Raw genomic sequence first — 18,752 nt, forward strand, 5'->3', positions numbered from 1 at the left:
ATAATAATAATAAATACAGCCGTACCTCGGAAGTCAAACAGAATCCATTCTGGAAGTCCATTTGACTTCCAAAATGTTCGGAAACCAAAGTGTGGCTTCTGATTGGCAGCAGGATGCCCTGTCGGACATTCAGGTTCTGAAGAACATTCACAAACCAGAACACTCACTTTCGAGTTTGCTGCGTTTGGGAGCCAAAACGTCCGAGTGCCAAGGCGTTCAGGATCCAAGGTACGACTGTATATGATTATGATGGAGTCATGTGTACAAGGGGCAGGCGAAATCTTTTGGACACTTGACAAAAATGAGCCACACACAGGCAAGGTGGAGTCCAATAAAACTATTTTATAAATAAAAACAAGTAGGGTGGTTTCAATTTATATAAAACCGAAGGGTGCGTGAGGGAAGGGGCAATATGTGTGACGAGAGAAAATAGCACCAAAGTGGGGGGGAAGGAGTTGAAAAGAGAGCAAGATGGCGACGTAGTACCAGGTGAGGAAGGGACTAGAGGAGGAGGAGGAAGAGGGAAGACAGAATGGCAATATAGCACCAGGAGGAGAGAGGGAGGACTGGCAACCTGACATGTGAGATCACGGGCAACGCCCTGAAAGAGAGATTAATGGTAGGCAGAAAGGGGGGAAATGGTTCAATAGACCAAATGAGCAGAGCAGTGGCAAAGGTGTAGAAGAACTGGCATCACGGTGGTGGGCGTAGGGGACTAGCAAAAAAGGGGGAGCTGATGCTGGACTGGAGAGGAAAGCAGGAGTGAAGGAACACTTCAATCTTAAAAACAACAAACCCCACAAGACATTCTAAAAATGGTTGACATTTGGTGCAGAAGACAACTGTTGCATGGCAGGAAGGCCAAAGGTGGTTATGGGCCGTAAGGGGACTAGAATGTACCGTATAATAGAGGGTGCTTCTCCCAACCAGGTTCTTGGCAAGAGCACAAAAGCAGTTTAGCTAAAGGTGGGCTGTGATAAATCGTACAAATTTTTGCATCGGTGTGGGATGGTCAAGGGCTCTGGAATTCTCCACTGAACAAATCCCTGCCATAGCAAGCAGAGTTAAGTATTGCTTCACGTGTGATGAGTTTCCTACAAGAACTTCTGTATGGGAAACTGTGTGAAAATTGTGTAAAGTCACGCATGACTGTATATGTCTGTGTGCTTTGTAGTTTAGTATAACTCCTCTACTGCAAGCCTTCCCTGCCTGCAGATGTAAGAAATTCTGCTCATGGGTGGCCAAGAAGGATGGGCTAGGATTCACTGAGAAATGCAGTGGAGAGGGCAAGTATAGAAAAGGCAATGGGATTAAACAGAATCCACAAGGAAGGGCACAGCGCTACACTGGGTGAAGATGTCTCTGGACTTCCTAAATCCCTTCTTCAACCATTTGTATTTTCTATGATTTAGCAAACACGGCCACTGTGCTGCCCCTGCAAGTGTGAGGGCTAGGAATGTTTTGGAAACTGACATTGCCCCATGTGTGATTCTGGAGTGTCTATGTTGCAGCACAGCTGCAAGCAATCCAGATAAGCCAGAGGCCTTGCTTATACCCCAGACACACAAGAAATGCAGAGTGTGCCCACAGAGCAGTCTGGGCTTGGTTGTGGGACTCTCCCCCCCCCCCCCCGCCTTCAAGCCCAAACCTTGCTGCACTTGTGTCCAAGAAAAGGGAAGAAACCAGAAAGGCCTAGCAGCTGCTAAGGAAAGGACTGCAAGGGAGATAAGAGTGAGCCCTTATTTTCTACACATGCCCTGCTCACTTGCTTTTCACTGGTGTGCTGGTGCTCTTTCAGAGGGTGGGGACAGCAGAAGCAAGAACTCAGCTTGGAGAGTACATTTTTAAAGCCCCCTCTTCCATGCACAACAGTGAAAAGTTAGGCCTCGTTTCCAAGCATGGCTCAGCATCAGTTTGGGATGGGTAGTGGCATGACAACTGGCATAAAATGTGCTGGTCTAAGTTAAGGGTGAGGCTTCAGCTAACCTTGGGCACGTTCAGAATAAACGTGGTCATAGTTCCTTGGTAAACTTACTACTTGTCCCTCAGCTATCAAAGGGAAGAGTCCATGATTACAGATCACCACAGCAGTCTTTAAAAAGTAGCAGAGGAAAAAGCTATGGACAGACAGCCACTCCTCACTGATCCTTAGCCTGGGTGATGGAACTGCAGCAAAACAATTCGGCACTTGGGTAAATTAAGCACACCTCTAGTAGAAGCTATGGTTGAGAATAGTTATGGTTAAAAATACAGTTAAAATATTTATTAGACTTCTGCATCCAAGAGGGAGGAGGCTCAGCAATCTGATATTTGCTGGAGTACATAAAATACTTTTTTGGGGGGAGACCCTAAAAACAACCCAATAAAAATGTCAGTGTATTCTCAATGGCCAAGGAAAGATGAATGAATGTTTGGGGGAGGGGGGAAACGGACTGCAGCATCATGGCAGAGGACAATGCTGCGTGACAGGAACAGTGAACGGGAGCACCGCATAAGTTTATTGTTTATTTTGCTTCTGGCAATCATGGTGCAGGGGTCCACTTGGGGCAACTCATCTGGCCCCTGGAACATAAGCCTAGTGCAGCAACTCTTCTGATTTTGGAGATCCACCCATGTTCACAACCATGACGACCCCAAAAGTTTCTTTATTAAAATCCTCATAGAATTGTAGAGCTGGAAGTTCATCCAGTCCAAGCCCCTGCAATGCAGGAATTGCAACCAGATCATACATGACGTGTGGCCTTCCAACCTCTGCTTAAAAACCTGAATCCCACAGAACTTATTTCATACTATTTGTGCTAATGAAATTATCTTTTTGATGATATTTGTCTACCTCCCCACCCCCCATCTCTTCCTTCCCCCCCCCCCCAATCACTTTTTCAGTTTTGGGATTGTTAAAAAGAAAAGGAAGGATGAAAGAGAGGTAGAAGAGGGGGAGGTGGGCAGAGGAAATACCAAGGGATACTGCTGCCAGGGTTATGTAGTGTGGATGCACGGCATAAACGACACAGTGGAGCAGGCTGAGGGCAGTGAGCATCTAAAAACAGCTTGGCTTAAGAGACAACGGACTGATGGGCACAAGAGAGACCTGGGTGTGAAAGGGTGGCAGTAAAAAAGGCTCTACTAAACAGGCCACTGGACGTCGAAGAGATACAGCAAGAAGATGGCTCGCCATGAGTGCTCGGGTAGAGAAAGAAAGCGTATTAGAAAGGGGGGCACTTGTACCTGTAGTACCTCCAGGAACATGAACTATGGACACTGGGAGTTGGCACTCTCGCTATTGGCGCTAATCAAGACATGGGAAGCAAAGAATCAAGGAAGGGTGTGAGCCTCTTTGGTGGCTTCCAGCTCTTATCACCATCTGAGAAGCTCTCAAGGGGAACTCTCACCTGCCTGGCAAGGTGGGAGCTCTCCTCTCAAACTCATGCCAATGGCCACCAAGCTGCTACATCTTATCAGATGGAAGACTGAAGGCACAGCTGGATCTGAGCCCTGCTCCCTTCCCGGGGTTATGGATAAGGTGGGGCACCTTCCACCAGGATGGAAAGAAGCCATCTTCAGCCCCCACATGGCCAAGTGCCTGCCTGCAGGGCTCTGCATCTTCCTCGGTTGTGGGGGAGCCCAAACACCACAGCACGCTGCGGCTCTCCCCAGCACGGGCGGCCAGCTCAGAGGAAGTCAAAGACCCCGTAATTCTTGGCTGCTCGACAGAGAGGGACACAAAAAGGGGCGAGAAGAAAGAGGGCATGTGTTTAGGGCAGGAGAAGTGAGCCGGCAGGGAAAACACAGGCGAGCAGCAGAGTCCCCAGGCAGATGCGGATTAATGGGTTAGAGAAGGGGTTATGGGGGGAGGGGTTGGCACAAGCAAGGGGGGGGGGACGCGCTTCTGCAATCAAGTCCAGGGGTGGTTCAGGCGAGGCTGCCGGGCCCTCTTGCAGGCAGGGATTAGAATCAAAAACATTTAGTTCAGTTTATTTTCGGGGGTTTTTTCCCTTTTCATAATTGCCAAGACCAAAAAAAGAAAAGAAAAGGAATCCCCCACAGGCCGGGCTGTTCCTAGGAGACAAAACCAACGGGGGTGGCAGGCAGGCGGAGGGAGGGGCGGCGTTTCACATTACATCCACAAAAAACTCACTGGGGTTGCCCATGGCCATTCGGAATGACTGTCTACTGGCCGTCAGTTCAGGGGGCACAGAGGCCAGGTCTCGGCCAGGGGGAGCCCCCGGGGGTCCCAGGGCGGAAGGCGGCGGAGGCATCAGCAGCATGGGAGGGCTGTAGAGAGGCGGCAGGCCGGGAGGCCCGTAGGACTGCTGGCTGTGGTGGCTGCGGATGCTGTGAGCCATCGAGTGGTGGCTGCGCTGGCTGGCCGGCACCGAGCGCTCGCTGGCCGCTCGCTCCCTCCGCATGCTGCTGCGGCTGGTGTGGTCCGACTCACTGCCGCTGCCGCCCGACTTGGACTCCCCGGCCTTGGGCTCTCGCTCCTTCCTCCTCTCGCTGCCGCTGCGGTTGGAGCCGCTGCTCCGGCTTCCTGCACAAGAAATGGGGGGAAGGGGAGGACAAGAGAATATTTGGGTCAGGCCCATCAGAATAGGTAGGAATAACCTCACAGGAGCCTCCAGCTGTCACTTTGCTGGATTAGGCCCAAAGTCCATGGAAGTGCAGCACAAAAGTGGGAAGCCAGGCAAATGGTGGGGAGCAGGAAGCAAAGCGGCAGGGATGTTATACTAATTTTGTTGTTGTTATATGATCTCCAGTAGAAGGAAAATGACAATCATATAACAAAAGGCTCTGGGCATCTTCCAGTAAATTAAAACACATTAGGACATCAAACATTACAAAACTTCCCTATATACAGCTGCCTTCAGAAATAAAGAAAGGCCATCAGGCAACATTAAAACACGGCCAGGGCAAAAGCCAAACAGATCTCCCGGGATTAAATAATAATAATAATAATAATAATAATAATAATAATAATAATAATAATAATAATAATATTTATACTCTGCTGATCTGTCTGGGTTTCCACAGCCACTCTGGGCAGCTCCCAACAGAATAATAATAATAATAATAATAATAATAATAATAATAAGAGATAAAACATCAAACATTAAAAACTTCCCTAAACAGGGCTTCCTTCAGATGTCTTCTAAAAGTCAGGTAGTTGTTATTTTCCTTGACATCTGATGGAAGGGCGTTCCACAGGGAGGGTGCAACCACCGAGAAGGGCCTTTGGGTATCATTTGGGTGCTGCTACAGAGAAGGCTCTGAATACTTTCAGCAGATCTCTCTGCCCTAAATGAAATTCCCCCCAAAGGTCTAAGCCAGTGGTTCCTAATCTTTTTTGGGCCATGCCCCACCTAAGCATCTCTAAAATCCTGATGTCACACACACACACACCCTGCCGTGACATATAATTCTTATTATTCAAAAAGTGAACTCCTATTCACGTGGAGGAAAACTAAAAAGGCCATTCACTGTTAATAACTCATTCCCAAATTGCCCCCCTTAAAAATCAAATCCCCCCGCCCCCCGTGGGGCATGTGCCCCACATTGGGAACCACAGGGACTCTAAGCAGATCTCACAACCTTGGGGTCAGCCACTAAACCTTCTGGCTTTGACAAAAAGATGCCAAAAGAGGTTCACAACTGAGCAAATGCAGGCTCTGGCACACTCACAAGAACCTGACCCTAACAAACACCTGCAATCCAAAGGAACAAATCCCTCTCCAAACCCACTTGGCCCATTTATCTCTGGGCAGAAGCGAGGTTGCTCCTCAAGAGGAAGTCCAGCTGTTCAGACTTAACAAGCCAAGTGCTTGCATGTGATACGATCTTTATGGCATGGGAGGAATTCGGCCCATGTCCCACACGGCTCACATTTACCTTCGCTGTGCTGGCTGCCCGCGCTTCCGCCTCCATAGCTGTAGCCTGGGTCAGGAAATCCAGGGTGGGGGTTGTATGGATGGGGTGGCGGATACTGGTAGGGGAAGGCCATGGGCCATGGGGCAGCTCCTGGGTGAGGCAAAGGAGCCAAGGTGTCCTGATCGGAGGCGCCGCTGGACCCATCATGGTCATGCAAGGACAGGCTGGCCATGTCTGTGAAACAGGGACAGAGAAAGGGCAAAGGTTACACCAGGAGCAAGGGCATAAGTGAGCTTATCCTCATTTCTTACCTATGAAATTCAGGTTGCAGTGCAAAGAGGGAGTGGGCAGCATGGGAGGATGCTTATCTCCTGGGGGGGAGTTTTTGATTGAAAGCTAAAGATCCCCACAGAGAAGGTGACTAGTCTGACTCCAAAATACAGGACGGAAGGGAAAGGACGGTGTCAGGTTCAACAAGAAAGGAGACTCCAACTGAACTTTAGGAAGAACTTTCTGATGATAAGAGCTGTTTTGACAGTGGAGCAGACTCCCTCGGGAGGTGGTGGACTCTCCTTCCTTGCAGATTTTTAGGCAGAGTTTGTGTGGCCATCTGTCGTGGATTCTTCAGCTGTGATTCCTGCATTGTAGCGGGCTGGACTAGATGAGCTCGGGTTCCCTTCCAACTCTACAATTCTATGATTCTGTAAACCCACATGGGCTTGCTTTGAGGGCTCTCCTACTTTTAGTCTCCCAGGAAACAGATGGCCACGTTGAGAGCCTGCCAGAACCACCCACTACCTGTTCTTGCTCCCCACCCCACCCCCTGCACAGTGCAAAGAAGGAGTCTTACTGCCGCAGAGGTCGCCAAAGATGTAGTAGCACTGCTCCGAGAAAGTGATCTTGTTGACAGTGTGTCGGATGTAACCGGCCTTCAGGAGGTTGCTGGCATACTTGCGGGATTCTCGCCTATCTGTGAAGCCTTCTACATGGTGGTAGAGCCAATCTACCACATCGGATCCTGCCAAGAGACAGCAGCAAAGAGGGACTCAGCAAGGATGGAAGCAGACAGCACCCTGTTCTGCTCTGAGGAGAGGAAGGTGCTTGGAGGGAAGCTGGCTCCAGCCTTCTTTTGCTGCCTTAGTCCAGCTTAAAGGTAAAGGTACCCCTGACCATTAAGTCCAGTCGCGGACGACTCAGGGGTTGCGCGCTCATCTCGCTCTATAGGCCGAGGGAGCCGGCGTTTGTCCGCAGACAGCTTCCGGGTCATGTGGCCAGCATGACTAAGCTGCTTCTGGTGAACCAGAGCAGCGCACAGAAACGCCGTTTACCTTCCCACTGGAGCGGTATCTATTTATCTACTTGCACTTGACGTGCTTTCGAACTGCTAGGTGGGCAGGAGCTGGGACCAAATAACAGAAGCTCACCCCATCGCGGGGATTCAAACCGCCGACCTTCTGAGTGGCAAGCCCTAGACTCTGTGGTTTAACCCACAGCGCCACCCAGCTTACTGGGCTATAAAGAAGATGATGTTCAGAAGTCATGATGGAGTCACAATGTACCTAGATGCTCCTCCTGACGTGCTCAATAACATCTTACCAACCTCTGTGCTCGATCTGATGCAACACAGTGGCTTAGAATGAAGGTTGTGAACCAGACGTTTCTGACCCAAATCTGTTCTCACCCCTGAACTCATTTCAGGCAAGCCATTATGCTCTCAGCCTCAAGGACACCCCAGTCCCACTTGTGAGACAGGCATAGTAAGACCCATCTTACAGGACACATAAAACACTTAAGTGCACTGTGTAAATGCTAAGTATCCTCTTTATTCTGCTGATCTTGAGGGCTAGAGAGTGAAAGCTGAGACTCTAAGGAATACAATTCTGCAAAAGATGCCATGTATAATCCTATTTTTAGAGATACTTCTCTTGCAAACGGGTTAGTATGTTTTCCCTCTGATACACATCTAAGCTGTCCTCCGTATGAAGTTACCGTCGCTTATCTCAAATAGGGGCTTGAGACCGTTATCTGCTTGGGAGAGGCAAACAGCGAGTGGTTCTCCCGTGGCCCTTCACCCATTTGCCCTGTGGAGGGCCTGCGTCTTACCAATGAAGGCATTGGGGATGGTGATCTTCAGCCACATGCGGTCGCGCACCTCCAAGCCCGACTCTGGCGAAGCCATGGCTTTGACAATCGTGGCCATGTCGCTGTGGATGGACAGGTGAAAGTCATCGAGACCTGCGGGTCGGACGGAGGGAAGGGAGGCAGAGATGAGAGGGGATGGAAAGGCAGAGGAGCACATGAAGGTGCCACACACAGGAGGGTAGGGCAAGGGAACAATACATCACAGGCACACCCTAAGCTTCTGCAATCCTTCTTGGGTCAGGATTCCCCCTAAGAACCACTGAAGGTGCAAAAAGAGAGAGCGGCAGGCCTCATACTGGGCTGCTCTTTGCCTTTTTCCTAGAAACAGGCAACTGCAGTCTAACCACAACGCCCTGAGCACACCCAGCCCAAGCAGGGCAAATCGCCGGTGGTTTAATCCTTTACTGACAAAGCACAAACTTACAGTTGCCCCAGAGGTGCACTAAACACACACACACACACACACACACACACTCTTCTGGTGACTAGGCAGCCAGCGGCCCCCCCCCCCGGGCTTACGCTCCGAGCTGGACTGCTGGCGCAATGGGTGGCTGCCCCAAACTTAAGTACCCTCATCTGACGGCCTGTGAGTCCTTCGACACAGAAGCTGTAGCTGTGCCTGCCTCTTCAAGCTGCTCCTGGTCCTGGGGGACAGTGGAGAGGGGATTCTGCCAGCCTCCCTCCTTCAGACACCACATCTCCCTCCTCTCCTAGCACATCCTGTCCTTCCTCCCCCATCTCTGACTGCTCAGGCCGCTCCCTATCCTCCGTCTCTGGCTGCTGCCTCGCAGGAGGCACAAACCCCCATAAATCGCAACCCTTTCCCCCCAGATCAGCTTCTGGCCCGCTACGCCTTCCACCTGCTCTGCGGAGCCTTGGCGCACAACCTCCATTACCACCCAGACTGTTTTATCCTTCAACAACAGCTCTTTTTTTAGAAAGCTCAGAGCAGCTTAAACACCTGATCAGGTACACATCTGCTTAGTTTCAGTAATGCTACAGCACCAGGCCTTGCCATTCTTCTCAACGGGCCAACTTCATTGCCTCTGGCCAAAACCCACTCAGGGGCCAGCGCTATGAGGCAGCCGCCCCAAACATACCTCTTTGCTGCACAATTCCTAACACATCCACCTTTCCTCTCTTGAGCTCCCTTTTGGAAAAGAGGGCAAGTTCTCCTGTGCTCAGCATCACATCTTCCAACTTCCTCACCATTTGCCTAACAGGAAGCCAGCACTGTGTCCACCTGAATAAACCATGCTCCCTGAAGTTGTTCTGGGACCATTCAGGGTTTTCAGCCAGCGACTGCTTAACTTCAATCCATTTACAAGGGACACTGCAGTGTTTCAGCCCCAAACATAGCCATTTATCTCAAGCAATTCAGTCAACGCTGCTTCACTGAGGATATTGCTCCACCAGAAAAATCACTGCACACTGCTACTTGTTTATGTGATGTCTTTTGTTATTTTTATTTTCAACGTGTAAGTCGCTTTGAGGCATGGATGTAAAAATGCTACCAATACATATAATAAATAAAAATAGATGGCCCTGTAAAGTTTTCAGGGTTCTCCTCCCTCCTTTTTGCAACCCTCTTGATTCTCCCACCGACCACACAAACAAACAGGAAACACTCATTATCCTAGAAGAAGTAACTAAGTGAAGAAATCTGTGGCCTTCTGTTTCGCCTAGCCTCATACAGGTCCCTCATCCCGCTCATCCTCCAATCTTTGGTTTAAAATATTTAGCTTCTAAAAGCATCCCTGTTGCTTTAGCAAAAGATGGAGCAAACACCTCTTTCCATGCAGCTCAAGATCTATTGAGGGAAACCATCCTCTTTCCAAGCCTCAAATCTGGGTTTTGCCCCTGTGCATGTATTGCTCCTATCAGGTTACGGCGTGCAGGTGACCAGAAGCCGAGCAGGGGTGGGGGACACACAGGCACGAGGACTTACGTTCGGTTTCTGGGATGGAGCTGGTGATGGAGGAGCTGGTGGAAGTGATTGTGCTCATGGATGGGCTCATACCGTACGCTGGGTAGGTGCCGGTCATTGCCGCGGTGTGGGAAACCCAGGCTGCTGGGTCAATGGGCCTGATGGGCTCACCTAAAGGAAACACACAGGGCACGTGAGGAAGCCCCCTCCTCAAGAGTCATCCCCTCTCGCCAAACCCGCCACCTCTGGGCAAGCCCTGTCCTCCCCCAGCATCAGCCGGGACTCACCCGGATCGGAGCATGGAGAGTCTGGCCCAGCCCAGATCCGCTGGGGAGCAACTGGGGGAGAAAGAAGAGAGGGAGGATCAACACTAGGGGTGTGGGGGGGGGGAGCTCCCCCTAGGCAGAGGCGGGCAGGGGGCACCGGGGGGGGGTATGCGGGGCATGGGCTGCATGCAGGGAATTGGCCTGCTAACTAGGTAGCTTGTCTTGGGTGTGATGTGGAATAGGGAACTGATTAGGCATGGGGTGATGGAGAGGGGCAGGAGAGAGGCAGATAGAGAGAGAGCAGTACAGAGGGCCAGAAAAAAAGGGTTTGAAACCTCCGTCACACCCTTAGGGCCAATTTATACATTCAACAGAAAGAAGCAGTCAGGTGTTTCCAAGATAGCCAAGATAGGGTAGTGTATAAGTAATACATCATCATCATCATCATTATTATTATTGATGCAGGTGAGGGATCACGCCTACAAAATATTTATTTGTTGTCACATTTTTATGCCACCTTTCTCCAAGGTACCTTTCTCCAAGGTGGCAAACATGCCCCCCCCCCCCGTTTTGCCCTCCCAACAACCATGTGCTGTAAGTTAGGCTGAGAGCCAGTGCGACTGGCACCCCAGGTCTCCCAGGGTGCTTCATGGCTGAGTGGGGATTTGAACCCTGGCCCTTCAAATCCCAGTCCAGCACTCTAACCGCTACACCACACTGGATCTCAGGTATGTAAAATCTCCCTGTGTGTAGTAAAACTAGCAGGGTGAAGGGCTTCAGCCTAGCTTTCTCTCCCATACACTGTTTTTCTGGGTACAAGGAGCCCCCACTCCATCCCAGTAAAGGAGCATTCAAACATGCAACTCCCTTGGCCACTTGTATCCTGCAACAAGCTATATTGGGGTGGGGCACGTTATTAACTGTTGGTTCTATAGAACACCAGTCCTCATGCACACTACAAAGCAAACCAAGAAATGAAGCAAAAACCACTTACTCCTGGGTAGCGAGAAGCAGCCCCTGGGGCTGGGATCCCAGCACTTGGCAACAGTCAGAGTGATGGGCCTGGAAGAGAAACATAATGGCTGTCACTGCTACCAGATCTGGTCAGCTCAGTTCGCAGAAAAGCCACCCACATCTAGACATGCAGAAGAAACAAGAATAAATCTTCCCCTATAAACTGAGTAGGTGAGTTTTACGTCCCTAAAGCTCAGTACTGGGGTATTATGATGGAACAAGACAGGGAAACATGTGAGAAGCTCTCGCTTGCTTTGAACACTGGCCCCCTGACACTTTGTTTTCCTCTTTCTGCTATATCAAAGTAAATAGCATAATATAAGAGAAAGGGGAAAACAAAGAGTCAGGGGCCAGAAAGGCTGTCCTTTTGCCTAAACAGAATTCCACTGCCACCAAACCCAAATGCAGCAACTAGAATAGATGAAGGCTGGTGCCACTATCTTTGTCTTTTGCTCACACACAATGAACCTGTAAGCCTTGGGCTATCTTTCCTTGAAAATTTTTATTTTTCTGCGGGACTTAACTGTCCTCTAGGCTCACTTGGAACAGTCAGCAGTCCAAGATGGCCATGGATCTTCTGCAGGGCACCAGGGGGCACTGCTAGAAACTGAGTGCCAGCCCTGCATTACAAGACGCCACCAAGCCCACACTCCCAAGAACAGTTGTAGGTTTAGAGAGTGAGCTGCCCTGGAGCTGCAGGGGGAGTAAAGGCTACCTACCCTGGCTTGTGCACAATCTCCCTCAGCACTCGCACAGCGTCGTCATTGCTCATGTTTTCAAAATTGATGTCATTCACCTGCAGAGAAAGATGAAAATGTATGAGCCCCACAAAAGTGTATGGGTCTTAAATGAACATGTGGAGATGCCTGATAGCAGTATTGGGATAGATGGATCAATCTGGTCGCCATCAGGTAGAAGTATTTCCCAGCCCTGCCACCTTTTCAAGGTAGAGATGTGCTGGAGAGGGCAGTGGCTGCTCCACATCAGATAGTCTTCTAAGAAACTGATTGCCTTGACCCTTTCCAGTCTGGGTTCAGTCCTGTGCTTGAGGCTGAAACAGCCTTGGCTACCCTGACTGAGGACCTGTATCAGGAGCGCGACAGCAGGAGTCTGACTGTTGCTTCTTGGTGGCTTTAGATGCCATTGACCAAGGCATCTTCCTGGACCAGCTCCGTGGGTTAGGAAGCCTACAGTGATCTGGCGGTTCCACTACTACCTGCAGGGCCAGTTTCAGAAGGGAGCTATTGCTCAGCCTTGTGGCACACTTTGTGCTGCGGGGATTTGCAAGGTTCCATTGTATCCCTCATGCTATTTAGCATCACGGAGCAAAGTGGCACCCAGCCATGTTTCTCCTTTCCATCTAAATCAGGTGAGGCTGTACAAGTCTTGGAACAATGCCTGAACACAGTGGTGGACTGGAGGAGGGTCACAAAACTGAAACCAAACTAGACAGAGGAGCTGTGCATGGGCAGTTATCAGATCTGGGAAGTAGATTGCTGGCCTGTTCCAAGTGGGGTTGCCCCTTCCTTGGACAATGAGATGGCTAGCATGGAGCACCTTCTGTCAGCTATGGCTGGTTCATCAGGTAAAGCAGTTCCTGGACAGGGAGTGCCTGATTACAGTGACCAATGAAGTGGTGACTTCCCAGCTGGACTATTATAATGTGCTGGGTGGGGGGCGCTATCCTTGATGAAGTTCCAGAAGCTGCATCGAGTGCAGAATGTGACAGCTAGGCTTCTAAGTGGCTTAACCCATTGGGGGGATGGAACGCCTACCCTGAAAGATTTACATTTGCTCAGAATATGCTGTTTGGGCAAAATTCAAGGGGCTAGGGGTGATTTATGAAGCCCTATAGAACATGGGGCCTAAATACTTGAAAAATCTGCTCATATATATGAAACTGCCTCTGCATTAAGAACAGGAGGGCAGACTTTCTCGGCTGTGCTGCAGGCATTTGAGATCTGCTATGCAGTTATCTCAGTGGTGGTCCCCTGGTGCCAGTCCCTCTGAGATAGAAGACTATCTGAAACAGAAATCACCTAGCAGTTTCTGCCACCACCTGAAGACCTATTTTTCACCCAAGCATTTGTGGGGTATGGTTGCGTTGATATATTATTGGCTCTAGTGTTTGTACTGCGGAATACTAATTGCTTTGTTGTTCTCTGCCCTGGGGTTCCTTGTCAGTGAAGGGCTGACTAAAGATGTTTTAAACAAATGCTATGGACTGAGCTTTGGGCTTGTACACGCAACGTGCGCCCACCTATGGCCTCTTTCCTAGATCTGACGGTTCTTGCCTAGTAACAGGCATGTTTTAAGCTTTCAAAGCCTTAGGTACACAGCCCAGAGGGTTTATCATGGCCCCAGGGTTCCCTTGAGATAAGAACCACATCATTTACACAAACAAGACATTCCAAATCAGCCATCCTGATTTTATCTCTGTCCTGAGTCGCTGTGCTTCCACCTTCCACAGATAGCAAGTACACTCTCTGGTATAGAATCACAGAATTGTAGAGTTGCAAGGGACCAAGAGGATCATCTAAGCCCAACCCCCTTTTGCCCAACGTGTGACTTGAACCCACAACCCTGAGATTAAGAGTCTCATGCTCTGCCAACTGAGCCATAACTGAAATCTCTGCCGTGATAACAGGATAACAGATTCTGTAGAAAGGGGCCTGGTTCTCACGTCATGCTCAGCCAAACCCTAGGCTCACTGTTCAACTGCGTGGGCTCCTGGACAGAAACCTGCAGCTGCTTTGCTCCTCCCCAGTCCTTTGCACGTCGCATCGCACTGAGCTTCGCGTATTGTGAGTATAGCATGAAACCAAGGCCTCTTGGACATCTGGCTGTCAAAGTTTTAAAAAAATTAAAAAGCACCTGCAGCAGCATGTCTCCGGGCTCAATTCTTCCATCGGCTGCCACAGCCCCTCCCTTCATGATGGAGCCAATGTAGATGCCGCCGTCACCACGCTCGTTGCTCTGCCCGACGATGGAGATGCCCAGGAAGTTGTACTTCTCTGTACAATCATAGAATCATAGAGTTGGAAGGGACCCAAAGGGGAGGTATTTGTGCAGTTAGAACAGCACACAAGCAATGACCAGCATTTCATTAATTCAGTCAGGCCATTAACTAGCTACAAGGAATGCCTGTTAGGTATTTTTAGACAACAGAAAATGGAGACAGGCTGAAAATGTTTGGGGGGGATTGGATGACCAAATCTAAATCATCTTGTTTTATTGGTAAGCAAAAAAGGAAACTGCCTTTTTTTGAAAAAGGGGGGGGCACACACAGAGATAGGCATTACCTGTGTGGTAGCACATACTAGAGACTATGGACAAATGGAAAACGATATAAACATGTAGCATTTAGCAAAAAATAAATAAATGGCACAGGCCATTTAGCATTACATTATGAAATAACATTTTGTCTATGGTAGAAAAAATCCAGTACAGTGGTACCTCGGAAGTCAAATGAAATCCGTTCTAGAAGTCTATTCGACTTTCAAAACGTTCAGAAACCAAGGCGCAGCTTCCAATTGGCTACAGGAAGCTCCTGCGGCCAATTGAAATCCGCGTCAGACATTCGGATTCCAAAGAACGTTTGCAAACTGGAACACTCACTTCCAGGATTGTGGCATTCAGGAGCCAAAACGTTCGACTTGCAAGGTGTTTGGGATCCAAAGTACGACTGTAGTTTGCTCTTCAGCAATCAGGCCTGAGATGCAAAATATCTGTTTGCCCACTTCCTTCCCGCCATCCCAATCTGGGTTATGTGGGCCAAATGGCTTCAAGCAACTACCTGTACTCACCCATGTTGAGGGTAACTGTGATAATGTTCAACGACATGGTAGAATCTGTGATGCTGCTGAAGGATGAGGACTACAACAGAAAGGAAGAGGGTAAGACCCAAAACGTAACCTAGATGCCACTTGCAAGACCTGTGGAGAGGGTGGGGTAACAATGCCCTCAGAGGTTCTCTCCCTTTTTTCCTTAATTTTTAAATTGTGCCCAACCACTCGTGAGGTCACTTGCAGCACTCTCCCTACTCCCAGACACCCTCCTCAGGCATCTCACCCGTTCAATGCGTGGTACTTTCTGCTTCCGCCTGCGTCGCTTGTGCCTTCTCATCAGCCGGGAGGCGCTACTCTGCTCTGTTGAGCTGCTGAACCTACAGTATGGAGGCAAAAGCAAGGCTCACAAGGTGGCCACCAGGAAAAGCACAGAAAAAGGTAGAGAGGAGGCAAAAAACAAACAAAAAAAAACCACCTCTGGGTAACTAGGAATGTACAGTGGTGCCTCGCAAGACGAAAATAATCCGTTCCGCGAGTCTCTTCGTCTAGTGGTTTTTTCGTCTTGCGAAGCACCCCTATTAGCGGCTTAGCGGCTTAGCAGCTATTAGTGGCTTAGCGGCTAAGCGGCTATTAGCGGCTTAGAAAAAGGGGGGGGAGGGAAAAGACTCGCAAGACGTTTTCGTCTTGCTAAGCAAGCCCATAGGGAAATTCGTCTTGCGAAACGCCTCGAAAAACGGAAAACCCTTTTGTCTAGCGGGTTTTTCGTCTTGCGAGGCATTCGTCTTGCGGGGCACCACTGTAATTAGAAGAGGACAGGGAGCCACCTTGGCTAATCCCTTGCACAAGAGAGGACCTCCTCTTCCATCTATTTCTTGTCCCCAACCACACAAAAACAAAGCAGCAAATGAGCAGACACATCACAAAAAATGAGTTTCAAGAGATTAGAACAGGCTAGGCCACATGCTGCAGAGGCACTCTGTACCAGGCTTTGCCAACATGTTGCCCTTCAGATTGGACCACAACTCCCATCAGCCTCCGCAAGCACAGTTGTTCAGCTGTGGCTGATGGAAGTTGTCACTCAAAACATCTGGGGGCCACCAGTTCGGCAAAGACTAATTTACACTGTGGGAGAAATATGACTCCATGGGGAACCTGGCAAACAATTAAAAAGTTTCATTTATTGCTTCTTGCATAAAGCAGGGAGGGGGAGCCTGTGTTGCTGGACTACAACTCCCATCTTCCCTGACCACTGACTGGAGCAGATGGGCGTTGGGAGTCCCAACAACATCTGGATCATAGGTATCCTGTTCCTGGTGTTAAGGGAACTGGGGAGGAACTGGAATACACACTGCCCTCCTTTGAACATGTTTGGTAGGCGACTTTCTAACAAAAGCCGGTGGTGAGCAAAACATACCTACAGAGCATTTCGGGGATGGGGGAGGTGTTCACATCACTCAACAGTCTGTTTCTACTTGCAGCTGTACCTAACTGTGGCCGAACAATGTTCAGGACAGAGGGAAAACTGCCTAAACCAGCTTGGCAATGTGAGCAATTGGAAGATAAAAAATATCCTGCACCCAGTCTACCAAACTCCAGGCGAATACTGATGCGATGGTTCTTCTTTAGAAGAAAAATGATGCACAGGTACCGTATTTTTCGCTTTATTGGACACAGTTTTTCCCCTCCAAAAATTGAGGGGAAATGTGTGTGCGTCCTATGGAGCAAATGCAGGCTTCTGCCATAGGCGCGCGCAACCCCTCCGGCAAGGAGAGGCTGCACGGGGCTATGGCTTCTTTAGCCCTGCGCAGCGTCTCCCGGCAAGGAGAGGCTGCACGGGGCTAAAGGGGAAGCCAAAACAGCGAGCGGGATCCATCCCGCTCGCTGCCTTGCCTTCTTCCATAGCTGCGCGCAACCCCTCTGGCAGGGAGAGGTTGTGTGCAGCCTGTACGCTGCTCTTTGGGGCTGGGGGGGGGGAAATATTTTTTCCCTTGATTTCCCCCCCTAAAAACTGGGTGCGCCCTATGGTCTGGTGCGCCCTATGGTGCGAAAAATACGGTAAATACTGCAGTGTGTGCAAATAAGACAAGCACAGTTGAACAAAGTGTCTCCTACGCGTACAGTCAAGAGAGTCAGGGTCAGGTCCCTGGCAAGTCCACACACTTTTACAGACCCTGGCTGACTGCCACAATGTGAAGAAAGGCCAAATCTCTGGAACTCAAATCAGTTCTTTGCTTCCGCAATTGTTCCAGGGAGACTAGAATATGGAAAAAGAAATGACTGGGGCGAGTCAAGGGAGAAGCATTAGATTGGAAAGAAGAACTGAGGAGTTTTTATTTGGGATCCTTCACCAGACTCCAGTCATAGCAGATCATTTTCTCCCAAGCCATGAATATTCCTTTACCTGCTTGTAGAATCATCTTCATCTGAGTCGAAGAAGCTGGTGGTTTCAAGTTCACTGCTCATGAGGGTGGAGGAGCTTTCATAGCCCCCTAGTTCCCGACGCCGTTCTGCCTTGGCTGTCCCGTTCACCCTGGGGGCTGGAGTAAAAGGAGGAGAGGGTCAATGGCCAAGGGGAACCATTCAGAAGAGAAGGCCTTCAAAAAGTCAAACAAATATATATCCAACCTGGGAAAGGATCACCAGTTGCCTTTCTAGTGATGGGGAAGCGAAAATATAAGGGGGCCTACAAATAATAGTGCCTTCATAACACACTGTGCAAACTAAGCAATCCTACAGAACAACCACCCTGAAGGAGGTTGGCAGGGTTGAGTTGGAGAGGGTTATATCAACATAGCAGCCCTCGTTGGCAAACTCTTTCCATTAGCAGAAAACTAAAAATCTGAACCCAGTTTTCACATTGTGAGAAGGAGCAGTATGGGAAGGCCTTCCTGAGTCCCAAGCAATCTTTGAGCGGGCTCCCTCTCCCCACAACTTGTCAGATAATTTTTTCTTCTCTGTTTTAAAGGGGAAAACAAAACAAATTCCTTCCAGTAGCACCTTAAAGACCAACTAAGTCAGTTCTTGGTATGAGCTTTCGTGTGCATGCACACTTCTTCAGATACCTGAAGAAGTGTGCATGCACACGAAAGCTCATACCAAGAACTGACTTAGTTGGTCTTTAAGGTGCTACTGGAAGGAATTTGTTTTGTTTTGACTATGGCAGACCAACACGGCTACCTATCTGTAACTGGAACTATGGAAGGCACCACATTGAGCCGCATGAAATGGAAGTCCATCAACCTCACCAGGTATCTGAAGAAGTGTGCATGCACACGAAAGCTCATACCAAGAACTGACTTAGTTGGTCTTTAAGGTGCTACTGGAAAGAATTTGTTTTGTTTTAAAGGGGAAAGTTAGTCTGCTCATTTGGTCAGATGGGCAGCTGGGTCCGTGGAGGAGCCAGCCCCTGAGTGGGTACAGGGCTGTGGACCCTGAATTGCACGGAAATTTCAAAAATTGTTGGCTTGGGATGGCGGCAGAGAAGGTGGACCTCCCAAGGCCCCGAGGATGGGGAAGAACATGACCCATGCACACAGCAGCAGAGTCAAGGGCACAGCCTACAGAGCAGACTTTGATAGAGGTGGGGTGGGGACTACTACTATAGCCAGTTGAACTCTAGGAAATAAACTTCACCATGTTCAGGTCCATCTTTCCTGCGCGGCCTTTCCCTCTGTATCGATACCACTGAGTCAGTCTCCGTCTCATTATCCAGGTTCTCTCGACTTCCTCCAGTATTGGGACTGCAAAGTAAAA

General features: G+C 49.4%; 1 protein-coding gene across 3 annotated transcripts in view; it reads right to left on the reverse strand.

Moving 5' to 3' along the window:
* Positions 1-322: 322 nt before the first annotated feature.
* Positions 323-18,752, reverse strand: part of DVL3 (dishevelled segment polarity protein 3) — a 57,353-nt gene continuing 38,923 nt past the window's right edge. The window contains exons 4-17 of one of the 3 annotated variants that reach the window (XM_081862397.1): positions 18,633-18,739; positions 17,401-17,536; positions 15,283-15,376; positions 15,018-15,087; positions 14,086-14,225; positions 11,931-12,007; positions 11,192-11,259; positions 10,219-10,269; positions 9,953-10,102; positions 7,966-8,097; positions 6,713-6,880; positions 5,884-6,096; positions 4,136-4,528; positions 323-3,700 (exon numbers count right to left, since the gene is read on the reverse strand). In XM_081862397.1, coding sequence (XP_081718523.1) covers positions 3,669-3,700; positions 4,136-4,528; positions 5,884-6,096; positions 6,713-6,880; positions 7,966-8,097; positions 9,953-10,102; positions 10,219-10,269; positions 11,192-11,259; positions 11,931-12,007; positions 14,086-14,225; positions 15,018-15,087; positions 15,283-15,376; positions 17,401-17,536; positions 18,633-18,739 — 1,831 coding nt within the window. In that variant the 3' untranslated portion in view covers positions 323-3,668. Of the gene's footprint in view, positions 4,529-5,883; positions 6,097-6,712; positions 6,881-7,965; positions 8,098-9,952; positions 10,103-10,218; positions 10,270-11,191; positions 11,260-11,930; positions 12,008-14,085; positions 14,226-15,017; positions 15,088-15,282; positions 15,377-17,400; positions 17,537-18,632; positions 18,740-18,752 lie in introns of all 3 variants that reach the window. The other 2 variants (XM_081862398.1, XM_081862399.1) reach the window with 2 other exon arrangements.

Source organism: Podarcis erhardii, assembly GCF_964252035.2.
Source record: "Podarcis erhardii genome assembly, chromosome: 5".
In the NCBI taxonomy this organism is placed as follows: Eukaryota; Metazoa; Chordata; class Lepidosauria; order Squamata; family Lacertidae; genus Podarcis; species Podarcis erhardii.